The 14,449-nt window shown below is 40.2% G+C and overlaps 1 protein-coding gene and 1 long non-coding RNA gene across 2 annotated transcripts; both read right to left on the bottom strand.

Annotated features, from left to right (window-relative positions):
* Nucleotides 1–1,066: 1,066 nt before the first annotated feature.
* LOC149204397 (uncharacterized) lies at nt 1,067–2,077 on the bottom strand. Its single transcript, XM_089397110.1, has one exon. The coding sequence runs from the start codon at nt 2,075–2,077 to the stop codon at nt 1,067–1,069; it is 1,011 nt and encodes a 336-aa protein (XP_089253236.1).
* A 6,885-nt stretch (nt 2,078–8,962) lies between these two features.
* LOC149204398 (uncharacterized) lies at nt 8,963–9,658 on the bottom strand. The gene is made up of 2 exons (XR_016251772.1): nt 9,484–9,658; nt 8,963–9,398 (listed from the first exon to the last, which is right to left on the bottom strand). It is a non-coding gene; the product is annotated as an uncharacterized LOC149204398 (long non-coding RNA).
* Nucleotides 9,659–14,449: the final 4,791 nt, after the last annotated feature.

Genomic DNA, 14,449 nt, shown 5'->3' on the forward strand with positions numbered 1-14,449 from the left:
TCACACTTTAAAATATCTCTTTTTTTTCTTGATAAGTAAGAGACGAACCTTCTATTAATCTGCTCAAATTACATAATATACAGAGTAACCTAGACAGTAGGGGAAACAGAAAAACCAGGGACTGAAGCTCAAAGAGGTTCCTACAAATAGCTCAAAGTGGTACCTACTGCATTCACTAGACGGACCCAGAGGCAACAATAAAAAGTCCACAAAATCGAATCCTCGCCGTTGAAAACATAACCCCGATCCAACGGTCAACAATCAAAGGGACCCACAAAGGGACCCACAATCGTGCAACAATCATAACCAATCCCAGTCGTTGAAATCAAAGTCTCGAACCAACGGCCAGCAAGGATATCGCATGGACGAGAAGCATGGAGGTTAACCGCGTGATGAGAGCGGTTTTCTCTCACCTCTTGATGCCACGTGTTACCCCCTGAGTGGAATCACATGCATCTACCACAATACCAGATACCAGCCATGTCCCATGCGATATACCATATATGGTTTTGGGGTTTTGTGTTCATGGTTTCGTGGAAAGCCCAGGGCCCATACAGGGACCCACAGTGGACCCCACTGCCCCTTGCACATGGACCCGACTGCAACTCTAAACTGGGTCCAATAAACAGCAACAGGTCCGGAACCCTAAGGCGACAAGCATGACCCATCTCAGCCGTTGAATACATAATCCCAATCCAATGGTCATCGGGGATATTGCACGGATGAGAAGCGCGGAGGATAACCGCGCGATGAGAGTGGTTTTCTCTCACCTCTCGATGCCACGTGTTACCCACTGAGTGGAATCACATGCACCTACCAGAATACCAGATACCATTTAAGTCCCATGTGAAATACCACTTATGGTATTGAGTTCATGGTTTCGCGAAAAAGCTAGAACATTCCCATAGCCCTTGCTGAGCCTTCTGCCCGGAGTCACCAACAAAAACCCGCTGAGCCAAATACACCCAGGCAGTGCATTCTTTGTCATTGCCCGACTTGAAACCTTCATCATCCATCCAAAAGTTAACAAAATTGTGGAGAGCAACCATATCCCATTGTAGACACATTAGGTGATATCATCCTCACTCCTGTCTCCCGTATCCCTTCGATCAACACTATTCATCCATAAATCCCAATATATGGTTGCTAGGATGAAACAATCCTCTCGCAGTTTCCCTTCAGGTAACAACTCCCATGGCTGCCGAGAATCCTTGTCCTTATTGGCCACACCTTCATTGGCCAACCGATCTGTAAGCATATTTGCCTTCCTTCTAACATGAACAAATCTAATTATTTTAAGGGTCTGCAAGTGAGAGTGGATATGGTGAAAAACCTGCAGCAGCTTCCAGTGCTTCGACACTTTATCTGGTGAAGTTCCATTGTGAATCTTCTTGGCTTCTCTGATGATTAAATCTGAATTTGCTTCAATGATAACATTCTGTAAATTTGCCTCCACCAGGATTTCTAAGCATTGATCTAAAGCTAGCAATTCAACCATGTTATTGGTACCCTTTTCCAAGTGGCCATGGAAGATGTATTTTATGTGCCCCTGAGCATCTCTTATTGCACCCCCAAAGCCAGCTTCCCCCGGATTTCCCTTAGAAGCTCCATCAATGTTTACTTTGAAGAAGCCCTGAGGAGGGGGCTGCCATCTACTGGCCCCTGTGCTAATTGTTCTCACTTCCTTCCTTATTCTTTGAGGATTGATGGATTGAAGACCCAAATTAAGAATAATAATCTCCTCGTGAGGTAGAGGAGGATTCGTGGGGATTGACCTCAAAAGGCTCTTCACTATTTCTTTAAGCTGTATTAGAATTTGTTTGATTATATGCTGGGGTTTGCTAGCTTTATTTGTGAAGATCCGCCTGTTGCGTTCTTTCCAAATATTCCAGATAACAAAGCATGGTACTAGCATCCAGGCTTTGTTGATAATCTCATTTTCTGAGAAGTTCTTCCTCCAGTTATTCAGGGTGTTGGATATGTTGAGCCTGTCCCTATCAGTTTGTCGGAAGCTTGATGCCACCCAGTCCCAAACCTTAACAGAAAAGGAGCAGAGGTTGAGCATGTGTTCAATCATTTCCTCATGTGAGCCACATAGGTGAAATTTGGAAGGGCCAATGAAACCTTTCTTTAGGAGGTTTTCCCAAGTTAGGATCTTCCTTTGATGCACAAGCCAAATAAATAGCTTTATTTTCATCTAGTGAGGAGTTTTCCAAAGTTCCTTCCAGACTTTATCATCGTTTACAAAGTTGAATCTTGTGATTGCTTGTTTTGCCTCTTTGAGGTTAAAGTTACTTTCATTATTCTTCCCCCATCTTAATTGGTCGTGTGAGGAGGAAACCAGAATTCGTCGGTGCTTTAAGTCCATGGTGAGAGCCTCTGCCATGGCCTTCAAAGGATTCTCATCACTGTAACTTAGTTCCTTCCACTTCCTCCATTTTTCATTGTTCCTTCCCTGGTCCCAGAAATCTTTTACCATTAATAGGCCTTTGCTATCTGTGTCTCTCTTGAGGGCTGCCAGGTCAATCCTGTTGAGGATGGGTTCCTGTTGCCAACTGTCCTCCCAAAATCGAGCTTGGTCCCCTGCTCGGATTTCCCAAAAACAATGCTACTGAACAATGCTTTTGTTCTCCCAAGCAAGGTTCCAAATGTGTGATCCTCTGATTTGTCCTGTCATTCTAATGAGATCCTTTTCTTGCTAGTGCTTGGCGTATTTTTGTTTCCAAAGCTTGGCCCAGGGGGCATTCGGCTTCTTGATCCATTGCCACCAAAGCTTAGCTCCTGAAGCTTTACTGAGAGTTTCCAGATCATGTAGCCCCAAGCCACCATGGCTTTTGGGCTTGCAGATCTTGTCCTAGGCAACTAAGGCCCACTTTTTTTTTCTCTTCCCCTCTACCCCATAGAAAGTCCCTTTGAATGTTCCTTATCTGCTGCTTAATACCTTGAGGAGCAGGGATAGCTGCAAACATGAAAATGGGAATGGCTTGCAAGACCGCCTGTGTGAGCACAAGTCGCCCTGCTAAGTTTAAAGATCTGCATGTCCATTTTCTGATTTTGTCCTGAAGTTTATTTAAAATTGGTTCCCATATTTTCTTGCTGAGAGGTTTATCAGTAAGAGGAATGCCAAGATATTTGGAAGGCAACTGATCCCTTTGAAAACCCAGAATTCTGGTAATGTTTCTCTGTATAGCAATATTTGTGTTAAAGAAAAAAACTTTGGACTTGTTTTGGCTTACCTCTGTGCCTGCTGCCATAGCAAATTCGTTTAAGATATCTTTGATTGCCCTTGCTTCCTTGACTGTGGGTATGCCCTACAGCATAGTGTCATCCACAAATTGTTGGTGAGTATTAGCCTCTCCATCCGGGGTGAGCTTGATCCCCTGAATTCGACCTTCAACATTTGCCCTTCTGATTGCCCTGCCTAGCCCTTCCATCATGAGGACAAAGAGGAAAGGGGAGAGCGGATCGCCTTGTCTGAGCCCTCTGGAAGTTGTGAATGTATTTGAAGGGGCTCCATTAAACAAAATGGAAAAGCTGGTCGCGGTGAAGGTGCCATAACCCATCTTATCCAATTTTGGTCAAAGCCATATGCTTTTCAGAGTAGCTCTGATATAAGACCAGCTGAGTTTGTCATAGTCTTTAGCAATGCCCAACTGAATAATCATGCCTGCTTGCTTGTTTCTTTTGAGAGAGTGAACCACCTCATGTTCTTGGATGATGTTGTTGATAATTTTTCATCCTTCCACATAGCCTGTTTGCTCTTCCGAGATGAGGGAAGGTAGTAGGGGATTGAGTCTATTGGCTACCACTTTGGAGATGATTTTGTACACCACATTACATAAGGCTATAGGTCTAAATCCATCCAGAGTCATAGCATTTTCCTTTTTGGGGATTAAAGCTATGAAGGAAGCATTCAGTGCTTTCAAAATCTTTTTGTATTTTCTTGAGTCTTCCACAACTTCGAGGATATCATGTTTGACTGTATCCCAGCAGGCTTTGAAGAAATCAACATTGAAACCATCTGGGCTTGGTGCTTTTCCACTTTGCATTTCCTTGATCACCTCACTGACCTCCTCTTCCGAGACTGGCCTATTGAGATTTTGGTTGTCCTCTCTAGTGACCAACTTGGGGATATACTGGGTAAACTGATTGATGAACCTAGATCTATCCTCCATTGGCTCCTTTGCAATATTATAGAAGTGGTGTACTAGATTTGATTCCATGTCCTTGTGGGAGACAAGCTTAACACCCTGAGAATCCTTAATCTTTGTGATTCTATTATGTGCCCTATGAGCCATAGTGGATTTGTAGAAGAACTTAGTATTTCTTTCTCCCTCTTTGATCCATTGAATCCTGGATTTCTGTCTCTAGAAAGTTTCCTCTTGTAAGCATTGATCCTCCCATTCTTCCTGCAAATAGTTAGTTACCTTTTGCCTCTCTTCATTGAAGCCCTCTGTGATATTGATCTGATTGATTTCCTGGAGCTTTTGTCTAGTCTCAATTCTAGCCTTGAGGATATCACCAAATTCCTTTTTGTTCCAAGCTTTAAGTTTGGATTTAATATATTTCAGTCTCTGCTAGAGCATGTACATTTTAGTGCCTTGAATATTCAGATCCTCTTTCCACCATTTGTCAATGTTACTGGTGAATTTGGGGTGTAAGAGCCAGGCATTCTCGAATCTGAAGGGCCTGTTCCTCGGAGTGCCCATAAAGGTAGCTTCTAGCTAAACTGGCCAATGATCTGAACCTCCAAAGGGTAGAATGGACACTGTGATGGCTGGTCCTGTGAGGAGGAGATCCTCAGAGATGATAAATCTATCAAGTTTTGAAGCCACTTGGGAATCCCCTCCCCTTTTGTTGTTCCATATGAAGGTTCCATTTATTGTCTTTGTGTCCACTAGTCCCATGTTCATGATGAAATCTTGGAAGGCTTCAGAATCTCTGCCTAGCTGTCTAGTGCCTCCTTTTTTTTCTGAAAGAGATCTTATCATATTGAAATCACCTGCAACTATCCAAGGCATATTGGGATATCGTGCTCTTAGATTTCCCAGGGAGTTAAGAAGCTTGAGTTTATCTACTTGCTTCTGAGGTCCATAAACATTTGTTATCATATATGTTTCCTTATCACCTACCAGACTGCACACCAAAGATAGATAGTTCCTGGAAGCTTCAGCATCCAAGATTCCAAATTTCTGTGGATCCCACAGCATAAGAATCCCACCTGCTGAGTTATTTGCCTTGACCTCTAAGTACTCATACTTGATTAACCATTTATTATGAATTTCTCTTATTTTCTCCATTGAACATTTGGTCTCCTGAATAAAGACCATGTCTGGTTTTTCTTCTTTAATTCTGTTACTCATATTCCTTTATTTCCTTCTACTACCTAAACCTCTAATGTTCCATGTTGTAAGCTTCATTAAGAAATGTTAGTAAAGGAATAGCTGGTAAGATCTTTCATCTTACTTGAGTTAATCAGTAGTTTTCCACATTCGTTTAGCAGTTCATTCTGTCTTTTCCTTCCTCTTTTCCTTCTTGAGTTCTTTGGAGATTGTGCCTGTGAGTTCTCCATGGTTTTGACCCCACTTTGCTCCTGGATTTCGTGGCTTATTTTGACACCAGTTCCCTTCGATTGTGCCCTCCATAAAAAGAGCTGTTGAACTCTATCATAGTCTTCTTTTGGTAAGGAGTCCACTCCTTTGTTCCTGCCTTGTTCCAGAAATAGTTCTAGATCCAGATTTTCCCTGTCTAGAATCTCCTGTAGTTCATGGTCCTCTGTTCCTGCCTCACTTGGAGTCATCTCATGGTATTTACTGATTTCCATGTAGCTTGGTATATCCTCCTTCTGCTGGTTGTTTACTATGATATCCTCCATTTCAGCTTCTGTTTCCTGCTCCTTGGATGCGTTCTCCCTGTCCTGGACTGTCTCCACATTCTCCTCTACTTCCTCTAGGATTTTGAAACTATTATGTCTTGTATTTTTGTCTTCATTGCTTTTCTTGTGTGGATGTTTACCCCCTTTCCCTTTGGCCCCAACCTTGGTAAAACCCTCGTGATCTCTATCCAAAGATGTTTCCCCATTGCCTTCCATATTGTTTGTAGGGCAGTCTCTAAACAAATGGCCATGTTCATGACATTTGCGGCACCTGAAAGGTATGTGCTCATAGTCCACCATTTGCACCCAATCTTCATCATATACCTCCAAAATTATTGCTTCCGGAAGGGCTCCAACTAGATCCATTTCCACACATATTCGGGCAAAGGAGGTGTATTTACCTTTGAGAGTTGCCTCTGATATCTTTAGAAAATGCCCCAGCTTGTTGCCTATGGTTTTCAAAGATTCTGGGAGCCAGTAATCCAGAGGTAGTGAGTATAGTCTGATCCAAACCGGTACAGATGTAAATGTTTCACGTTCTGGGACAAAGTTCATCATCCATGGCCGCATATAGAGTCCTGCCGCAACATAGAAATAAGACCCCCCTTCAAACACTTTGTCTTTATCCTCTAGGTTTGCGAACACCACCGTGAAGAAGCCCTTAGAACCTAGATGTAAATGTATTTCTCCCTTTGGCTTCCAATGGCTCCTAATCCAGATGTGTAAAGCCCTCTCCGTTGGCCATAACCCCATGAACTTGCAAATGATCGCATGTTCTTTCATATGGTCCCTGTGCGCTTGAATCGCAGGATCACTCAATATGACCCGGGGAATGATGCTTGATTTGGGTTTGCAAACTCCCGTAGTCCTTGTGGATGTCGTTCTTCCGTTACCGCCTCCCTTCTCCTTTTCTTTACTTGTTTCCTGTTGATTCCCTTCCTGATCCTCGGATTCGTTTCTTCCACCTGTCTCCTTGCCTCTTTCTTCTGAAATCTTTCTCAACGGTTTTTTGAAATGCTTCCCCCCTACTTCCTTGCCTCCTTCTGTGACTACCTGACTGTAGGAGGGAGCGACGCTCCCCCCTGCGCGTCCTGCCATGGAGCCCTAATGCAAAACCCTAATGTCAACTTCGGTTCTCGTTCAAGTTGCAGACCACCCCCCTCTTCGATCTCGCCTTCACTTTAAAATATCTCTTAACACAATGATCAATTAACATAAAATTAAATATTAAAAAATTAACAAACCAAATATGAAGTTATTCATAGGATTATCATAGAATACAAATCACATTATAATGTTGAGTAAAATTCCAGCAAAATAAAATATGTAGTTATCCTTAAATTAACGAACCAAACATAAAATTAAATATTAAAAAATTAACAAACCAAATATGAAGTTATTCATAGCATTATTGTAGAATACAAATCACATTATTATAATGTTGAGTAAAATTCCGCAAAATAAAATATGTAGTTATCCTTAAAATTAGCTTTGAATTGAAATTATGGTTAAAGGATACAAGTATCATTTGGATTACCTTATTGAACATGTTGAAATAGGCAGTAGTTATTGGGTTATTTTATTTTATTTTAAATAATTTTTTGGGTTAATTGGGTTAAAATTAATCGAAAAAAAATAAAAATAGATTATTGAATTTATATAATTTGTAAAAGACATAAATTTATTATGATATTAAAAAATACAATTTAAAAGACTAAACATGATTTTTATAAAAACGTAACGTTGTATTTTTACTAAAAATCAAATGATGAAATTCCAACGGGAAAAGAATCGAATAGTCATCTCATAGAACGACTACGAAAAATCTTACTTATATTCCTTTAGGGTAGATGAGGTATTAAATTGGGGTCCATTTGTCTCCTCTAATTGTATAAGGAGATATTCACCATCAAAGTATAAATTTGATGGTCATTCTTATTAGTGAACATGTAATATCCCCCAGAAGATTTTTATTTATTGTAGTAAGAGTTTTTTTAACTGTTTAAACAAATTTAAGTTTTCATATTAAATGATAACGTTATGATAACAAATAATATTCTAGGAAATTATGCCAAATGTGTTTCACATATCAGGTTGGTTAATTGGTTATAGTAGGCGGTTACTTGCCCATAACCTCTCTTTTGAAAGAAAAAAAAAAAAACCTAAAAGGGTAAAGGTACCTGCAGTGGAAGGGAGGAGACAACCAAGAAATGATGGAAACTGTGCTGATGGGTTAGACGAAATTCCTTGCAGCTGGCTTGAACTAAGTTGGGTTAGACGAAATTCCTTGCAGCTGGCTTGAACTAAGTTTGGTTAGGACCAGACAGTTACAAGTGCAGTGTGTATCCTGTATGTGATTATAACACGGGGGGAAATGCAGTCGAAGCCTTGTCTCATGGCTGGGAGGTTTAAGGCCATCATTTCCTAAGTTCATTAAGGATCTAAGATAGGCAACTACAGAACAAGGACAAATAGACAAACATATAAATAACTACCCTTCATTGTTAAACAAATGTCTATTGACATGAAATGACAGAAGTCCATAAATGCTAAAGTACTCCAATACATTAGTAAATAGAGGCTAAAACAATATAGTATTCCCATAAATTATGAATCAGAAGTTAAAGAGCAAATGGCTGAAGACATTGATTAACTAAAGATTTCGCTGGGTATAAGGTATCATAGCTAAACTTTAATACATAATTAAATAATTTGGAAATTAGTTACAACAGTGGAAGGGTCCCAAAAGCAACATTCTTCTTTCCATTAGAAGGAATTTAGTAAGACCATACCACTAATGATAATCGGGTACTAACCATGAGGTTATATTTCATTGTGACACGAAGGGCCCGGATCCAAGGTTAGTTCTAGCTAGCCAGGTTCTGACTTGCTTGGAACAGTCCCCAAGATTCTTGGTGCTCAAATAACCATTATTACAATAGAGTCTAAACTCAGAAATTGTAAATAATAATGATAATGAAAACCCAGAATAAGGGCCATGAAATAAAATATTCATTATGCGAGCAAGCTCATTTAACCAGTAGAAACATTTATATAACAAGCTATGAAAAAAAACCCAATAGTCTCTTAGTCATTTGAACATAGAAGAAATTTCATTCAACATCATAACTTTACATAGGTAAACATAAGCAGCAGAGTGCTAATTAGTGCTCGACCTTAGATACAGGGAAAATGTCAGCACGACCTATAGCCATTCACAAAGTCTTGATAAAAAGATTAATAAAACCAAACTGTAATATAGTTCCTCCTCACAATAGCATCTGTAAACATCATTATGAGATCTCAGCTTGACTGTTAATGCAAGACATTTCATAGCTGATTATTCTTCTAACGACTCAGCAAAGATGAAAGTTTTACCATTAACCCTCTAATACTCAAGCCTAGAAAAGGAGAATGGTCTCTGTAAGGACCATGCGGCATGTACCTGAATCAAAGAAATGGTTCCGTCATTCTAGGCAGAAAACCTTGGACGAAAATACAACGAAAGGGAGCAGGGAGGTACCTGTCACCAAACCAATTCAAATTAGAACTAAACTTCCTCGAAATCTTGACTAATAAAGAAAAAAGAGTGAGATTTCAAGTGTTACCTGTATGGCTATCTCCATAATGCCGAAGACTAGCGTTTCCATCTGACATAAACCATTATCAATGCTCAAGGGTAGGTATAGGGCGAATTGAATCTCAAACTCAAACCCTCTCCCTCTATATTCTACTTTTACCTGAATAACTGCAAGCAGTGGGCATTGCTAAGTCCCATCTAAGGAAAACATGAAGCCATGTATTATTAGAACAAGAACAATAGGATAAGGCACATGTTCTGTTAAGATACCACAACAACACTGGTGAAACGAGCTTACCTTGGCCATCTAGTTGCAGGATTCAAACTTTTGTTGTCGTGGACCATGGCATCTTGCAGGAAAGAAGCAGTTTCAAGAGAAAGGGAACCTACATCATCGGGCTCGACAGAGAGCAGACGCTAGACCAGGAATCAACTATGCAAATGAGAGACGTTTTAGCAGGGTTAGGGTAACCAGTTACCTTGGCTCCAAGCTGATTCATCACAGCCGTCGGATAGGTATCACTCATCCCAACCATAGATTTGTGGCAGGGTTCGAGGTATAGGAAAAGTGTCATAAGATGTAGCCCAGTCTAGAACCTTCAGAGAAACCTTACAACTAGGGGAGGGTCGCCAATACATGTGCGCCCTCCCCGCCACGTCGTAATACCACGCGTCAACCCACATGGCTCCGGTACAACACCTGTCCACCGTGGAGCTGGCCGTGTGGGCTATCACCTCGAACATTAAAACACAAACTTCGCGCCATTTACATGGTTGGTCTGGGCTCATTTCGACGATGTTCCATTTTCCCTTTGTCTTTCTGCTTGGGGCCGGTAGTTGGGCGAAGCCCCCCGCCGAAGATGGCGCGGGACGGCCCTGTAACCTGCGCGCATGGTGGTTAGAACGTGTGTTGGGGGAATGCTGTGTTCGGTTGACAGGGTTTGTATTGTTGCGCGCAGAGTCGTTTATTCGTGTGCTGGTGCGAAGGTTTGATGGAGTTTCTGGGTTTCTGGCTGGGACAGCGGTTTTGCTTTTCTTGTGCTTTTCCGCCTGGATTTCTTGGTCGTTCTGGAATGCAAGTTGTTTAACATGGAATGCCGGTTGTTTAGCATTTCTCTGGTGGTGGTCTTATTCGGCGATTTTGTTGTTTGGGGAGGAGTCGGTCGCCATTCTACTGAGCTTGAGGTAACATAGCATTTTTAGGGTTTAGCTCTGCTGTTTTTGTTGTTTTTGTGATCTCTAATGGCTTCTAATGGCTTTTTTCTTCCTGTTGCAGGTGTTGCAGGTGTGGAAAAGGACGTTGCAGGTGTGGAGAAGGTCTGGCGAGCTGTGGGGAAGGTGGGGGAGGTCGGCGACCATCCATGGCCTGTAACCGGTAGGATTTTTAATCCTACCAGCTTTACTCTGTGTTTTTCAACACAAGCATCTCTAACAGGATATTTTGTGAACTTTCTATGGCATTTTATGGCAGTATTTTGAGCAATTTTTTGAGGGTTTAGGGTTTTAGGCATTCTATGGCATTTTTGCTGTTTTAGGGTTTAGGGTTTTAGGCATTCTATGGCATTCTGTCTGTTTTGGCTGTTTTAGCCTGTTTTAGCCTGTTTTAGCCCTCAAAACGCTCTGTAGCTGCTCTCCCCTGACTTGCATAGCCGGCCCCGAGCAGAAAGACAAAGGGAAAATGGAACATCGCGGAAATGAGCCCAGACCAACTTTCGAAACTCTCTATAGCTGCTCTCAATTGCCTTGTTACTGTGTTTGCTTTATAGATAAAAACACTGCATTTTTATTGTCCCTGCTATTTTATCTTTTTCATTTGGCATATGAGGGTTTCTCTTTTCTTTCATAGAGTTCTGAGTGCTCTGCTTGAGTTCTGAGTGCTCTGCTTCGTGCTATTGTTTGTTTTATATTCGACTGCTCGGAGGGGAAGGCTCTTCTAAAGCCTCACTAAACCCTTATGAAGCTTCTTCGCAGACTTGCTACTCAGGTTGCTCTCTGGGCTACAGTGTTGTATGGAAGCCGTGGACATTTGTATGGACTTTGTATGGAAGCCGTGGACATTTTACGACCTTAATCACAGTTATACTGTTAATTTATTTATGGTTTCTTGAAGTCATAACTGTTATCTTGTTTCCTTCTATGAAAGTCTTATTCCGAATTTTACACACAAGTTGCATTCTCTATTATTTAAATTGACTTGGGCTACAGTGTTGTATGGAAGCCGTGGCCATTTGTATGGACTTTGTATGGAAGCCGTGGACATTTTATGACCTTAATCACAGTTATACTGTTAATTTATTTATGGTTTCTTGAAGTCATAACTGTTATCTTGTTTCCTTCTATGAAAGTCTTATTCCGAATTTTACACACAAGTTGCATTCTCTATTATTTAAATTGACTTGGGCTACAGTGTTGTATGGAAGCCGTGGACATTTGTATGGACATTTGTATGGAAGCCGTGGACATTTTACGACCTTAATCACAGTTATACTGTTAATTTATTTATGGTTTCTTGAAGTCATAACTGTTAGCTTGTTTCCTTCTATGAAAGTCTTATTCCGAATTTTACACACAAGTTGCATTCTCTATTATTTAAATTGACTTCTCTGGATACTGTTTGAACGCTACTATTCTTGATTTACTCATTGTAGAATATTATGATTTCCTTATGCTGTAAAACCTTGCATAGTGCTAAGTTTTTGAGATCGTTTTCACTTGTGATGGTGCATCTCTATTTGAAGGTTATTTTGTTTTTACAGCTGATGAGTTTATATAGTCCAGAAATGGGTAGGGTTTACTGTTTTATGAACAAAGCTTCTACTCTTTTATTTCCTTTTAATATCGCTCAGCTTTTACTAGCAAACTTTATAGGATTAAATCCTTGTCAGGGTTTTGTTAGAGTTTTGTCAGGGTTTTGTTAGAGTTTCCTTGTCAGGGTTTTGTTAGAGTTGAAATGCCCGATAATGCATGCAGAGAGATTGACCGTTCTTCATGAAGAAATAGGTTCGATATCTGCTTGAGTCGGAGTGTTGGTGTTTTCAACCTGTAACTCCAGTGTCTCTCAGTAGTTATGTCTTCGGTCAGGTCTTGAGTGGGCATATCAATTTGGAACAATTTCTGTTTTTTACACCTATGACCTGGAGCATATTTTTCATCACAATTATAGGAGAGTCCATTTCTTTGGTGGTCTGCCATTTGTGTTGGAGACAACCTTTGTACTTCCAAGGGATGTGTAGGAATTGTGCTAAGTTGGAATATTTGATTCTGCAAACAGATTTCTATGCACTTTTGAAACTTTTCTTCCTAGTTGCTTGGGGAACAGGGATATAAGGAGTGCAGAGCTATCGGGAGAGGAGAATGTGTTGATAATAGTGATATATTTGTAGGGTGCTGGTGTCCATTGTAGCTGTTGAATTGTCTAGATTGTGTACCTCTGAATGTAAATTTCTTGTAATATGTGAAAAGAATATTGAATCAAAACCCTCCTTGACCCGTATATAGCACATGACCTACTGAAATTTTAAATTTATGGAGTCGGTATAATCTCTATTCCAAAAAACATAATTATTGTTGCTTAGTTGCCATGCATTAGATACTGTGAACACTCTTATCAAGAGCCAATTCAATCCCTTTAAGAATGGCATGTGCTTCTGCCTGATTGTTGATCTTTCCTAAGGTTCATTCAAATTTTAAACATTATTTATCTCCAGCGTTGATGACAAGACCCACAATTGCAGTTACCCTGGATTTCCTTTCGGTACACTGATTTCCTTTGAATCTCTCTTATTTTTGCAATGCCTAGTTTTGTGCAGGGAAGTTTAAATTACAGGAAAGCTTAACATGCTGTAGATTTTGAGCTCTGAAGCAATTTTGTGGGATTTTTGTATACCTACTGCTTTGGAATTTCCTTCTTACATGTATTAGAGGCAATTCATAATTTTTCTGTACCGTAATACACTGTTATAGATCAATATTAACTCCAGAACTCATAAGTGTAAAAAGGGATCTAAAGAAACAGAGACATGATTCTCTTGATGCTTAAAAGATCCCATCTTAAGATGGGTCTACGCTGGTTTATATTTTGTAGACTTATAAATTATTGTAATTGTCAAACAATTGATCTACTCATGAAGGAAAATGAAAAAGGTGAATAGGTGCTTAGAAAAGAATTAATGACTAAGCCACAATTCGTCATATAGCTGATTAGGTTACTGTGCACCCAAATTTCTCTATCTTTTGGAAAGTTGATGTAACAAGATGGAACAATATGATTCTCATAGTTGTTCATCAACTGATTTGATTAATTTAGATACTTCCATCATTTTTACTGACACATATAAAAACACATGCTCTCTATAAGTTGGGCATACTCCACGGTGGACAGGTGTCGTACCGGAGCCATGTGGGTTGACGCGTGGTATTATGACGTGGCGGGGAGGGCGCACATGTATTGGCGACCCTCCCCTAGGTGATTGATAAAAATCATAACTATGTTCTTTATTGTATTTCTAGTTTCCAGCAATGTAAAGTTCTTATTCATTCTAATTCAATCAATAACATGCTAAGTATAGAGTTCCTTACTACTAGTGCCTCGTACATTAGAAGCGAGCAAGGGGTGTTTCTAATTGTGAGTGTAGACTTCTATTCAGTGTTAAGTGATTGTAAACTTGCCCAGCACTGTCATCACATTATAACGGTCCACTTATTGGAGCCATAAGTGAGTTTAGAGCTTTGTACAGTGCGCACAGAATAACTTATAGAAATAGTTTTATCATAATGAATATTTTACAGAAAGACATATTCCATTGAAAATTTCTTATCAACACACAGTTAGGTTGCCACAAGAAATCACTACTAGGTTGTAAGCCAAAATGTTGCTGTGCCAAGAAAAAGATACAATCCATCCAAAATCCACATCATAATGTGGTTAGAACCGAAAACATATGACACCCCTATTATTTATGGCCCTGAGAATCTTGAGTGCCAAAACTCCCCGA

Source organism: Pinus tabuliformis, chromosome 1_2 (genome assembly GCF_031772625.1).
Source record: "Pinus tabuliformis cultivar Carrire ecotype Pingquan chromosome 1_2, CPIR1, whole genome shotgun sequence".
NCBI lineage: Eukaryota > Viridiplantae > Streptophyta > Pinopsida > Pinales > Pinaceae > Pinus > Pinus tabuliformis.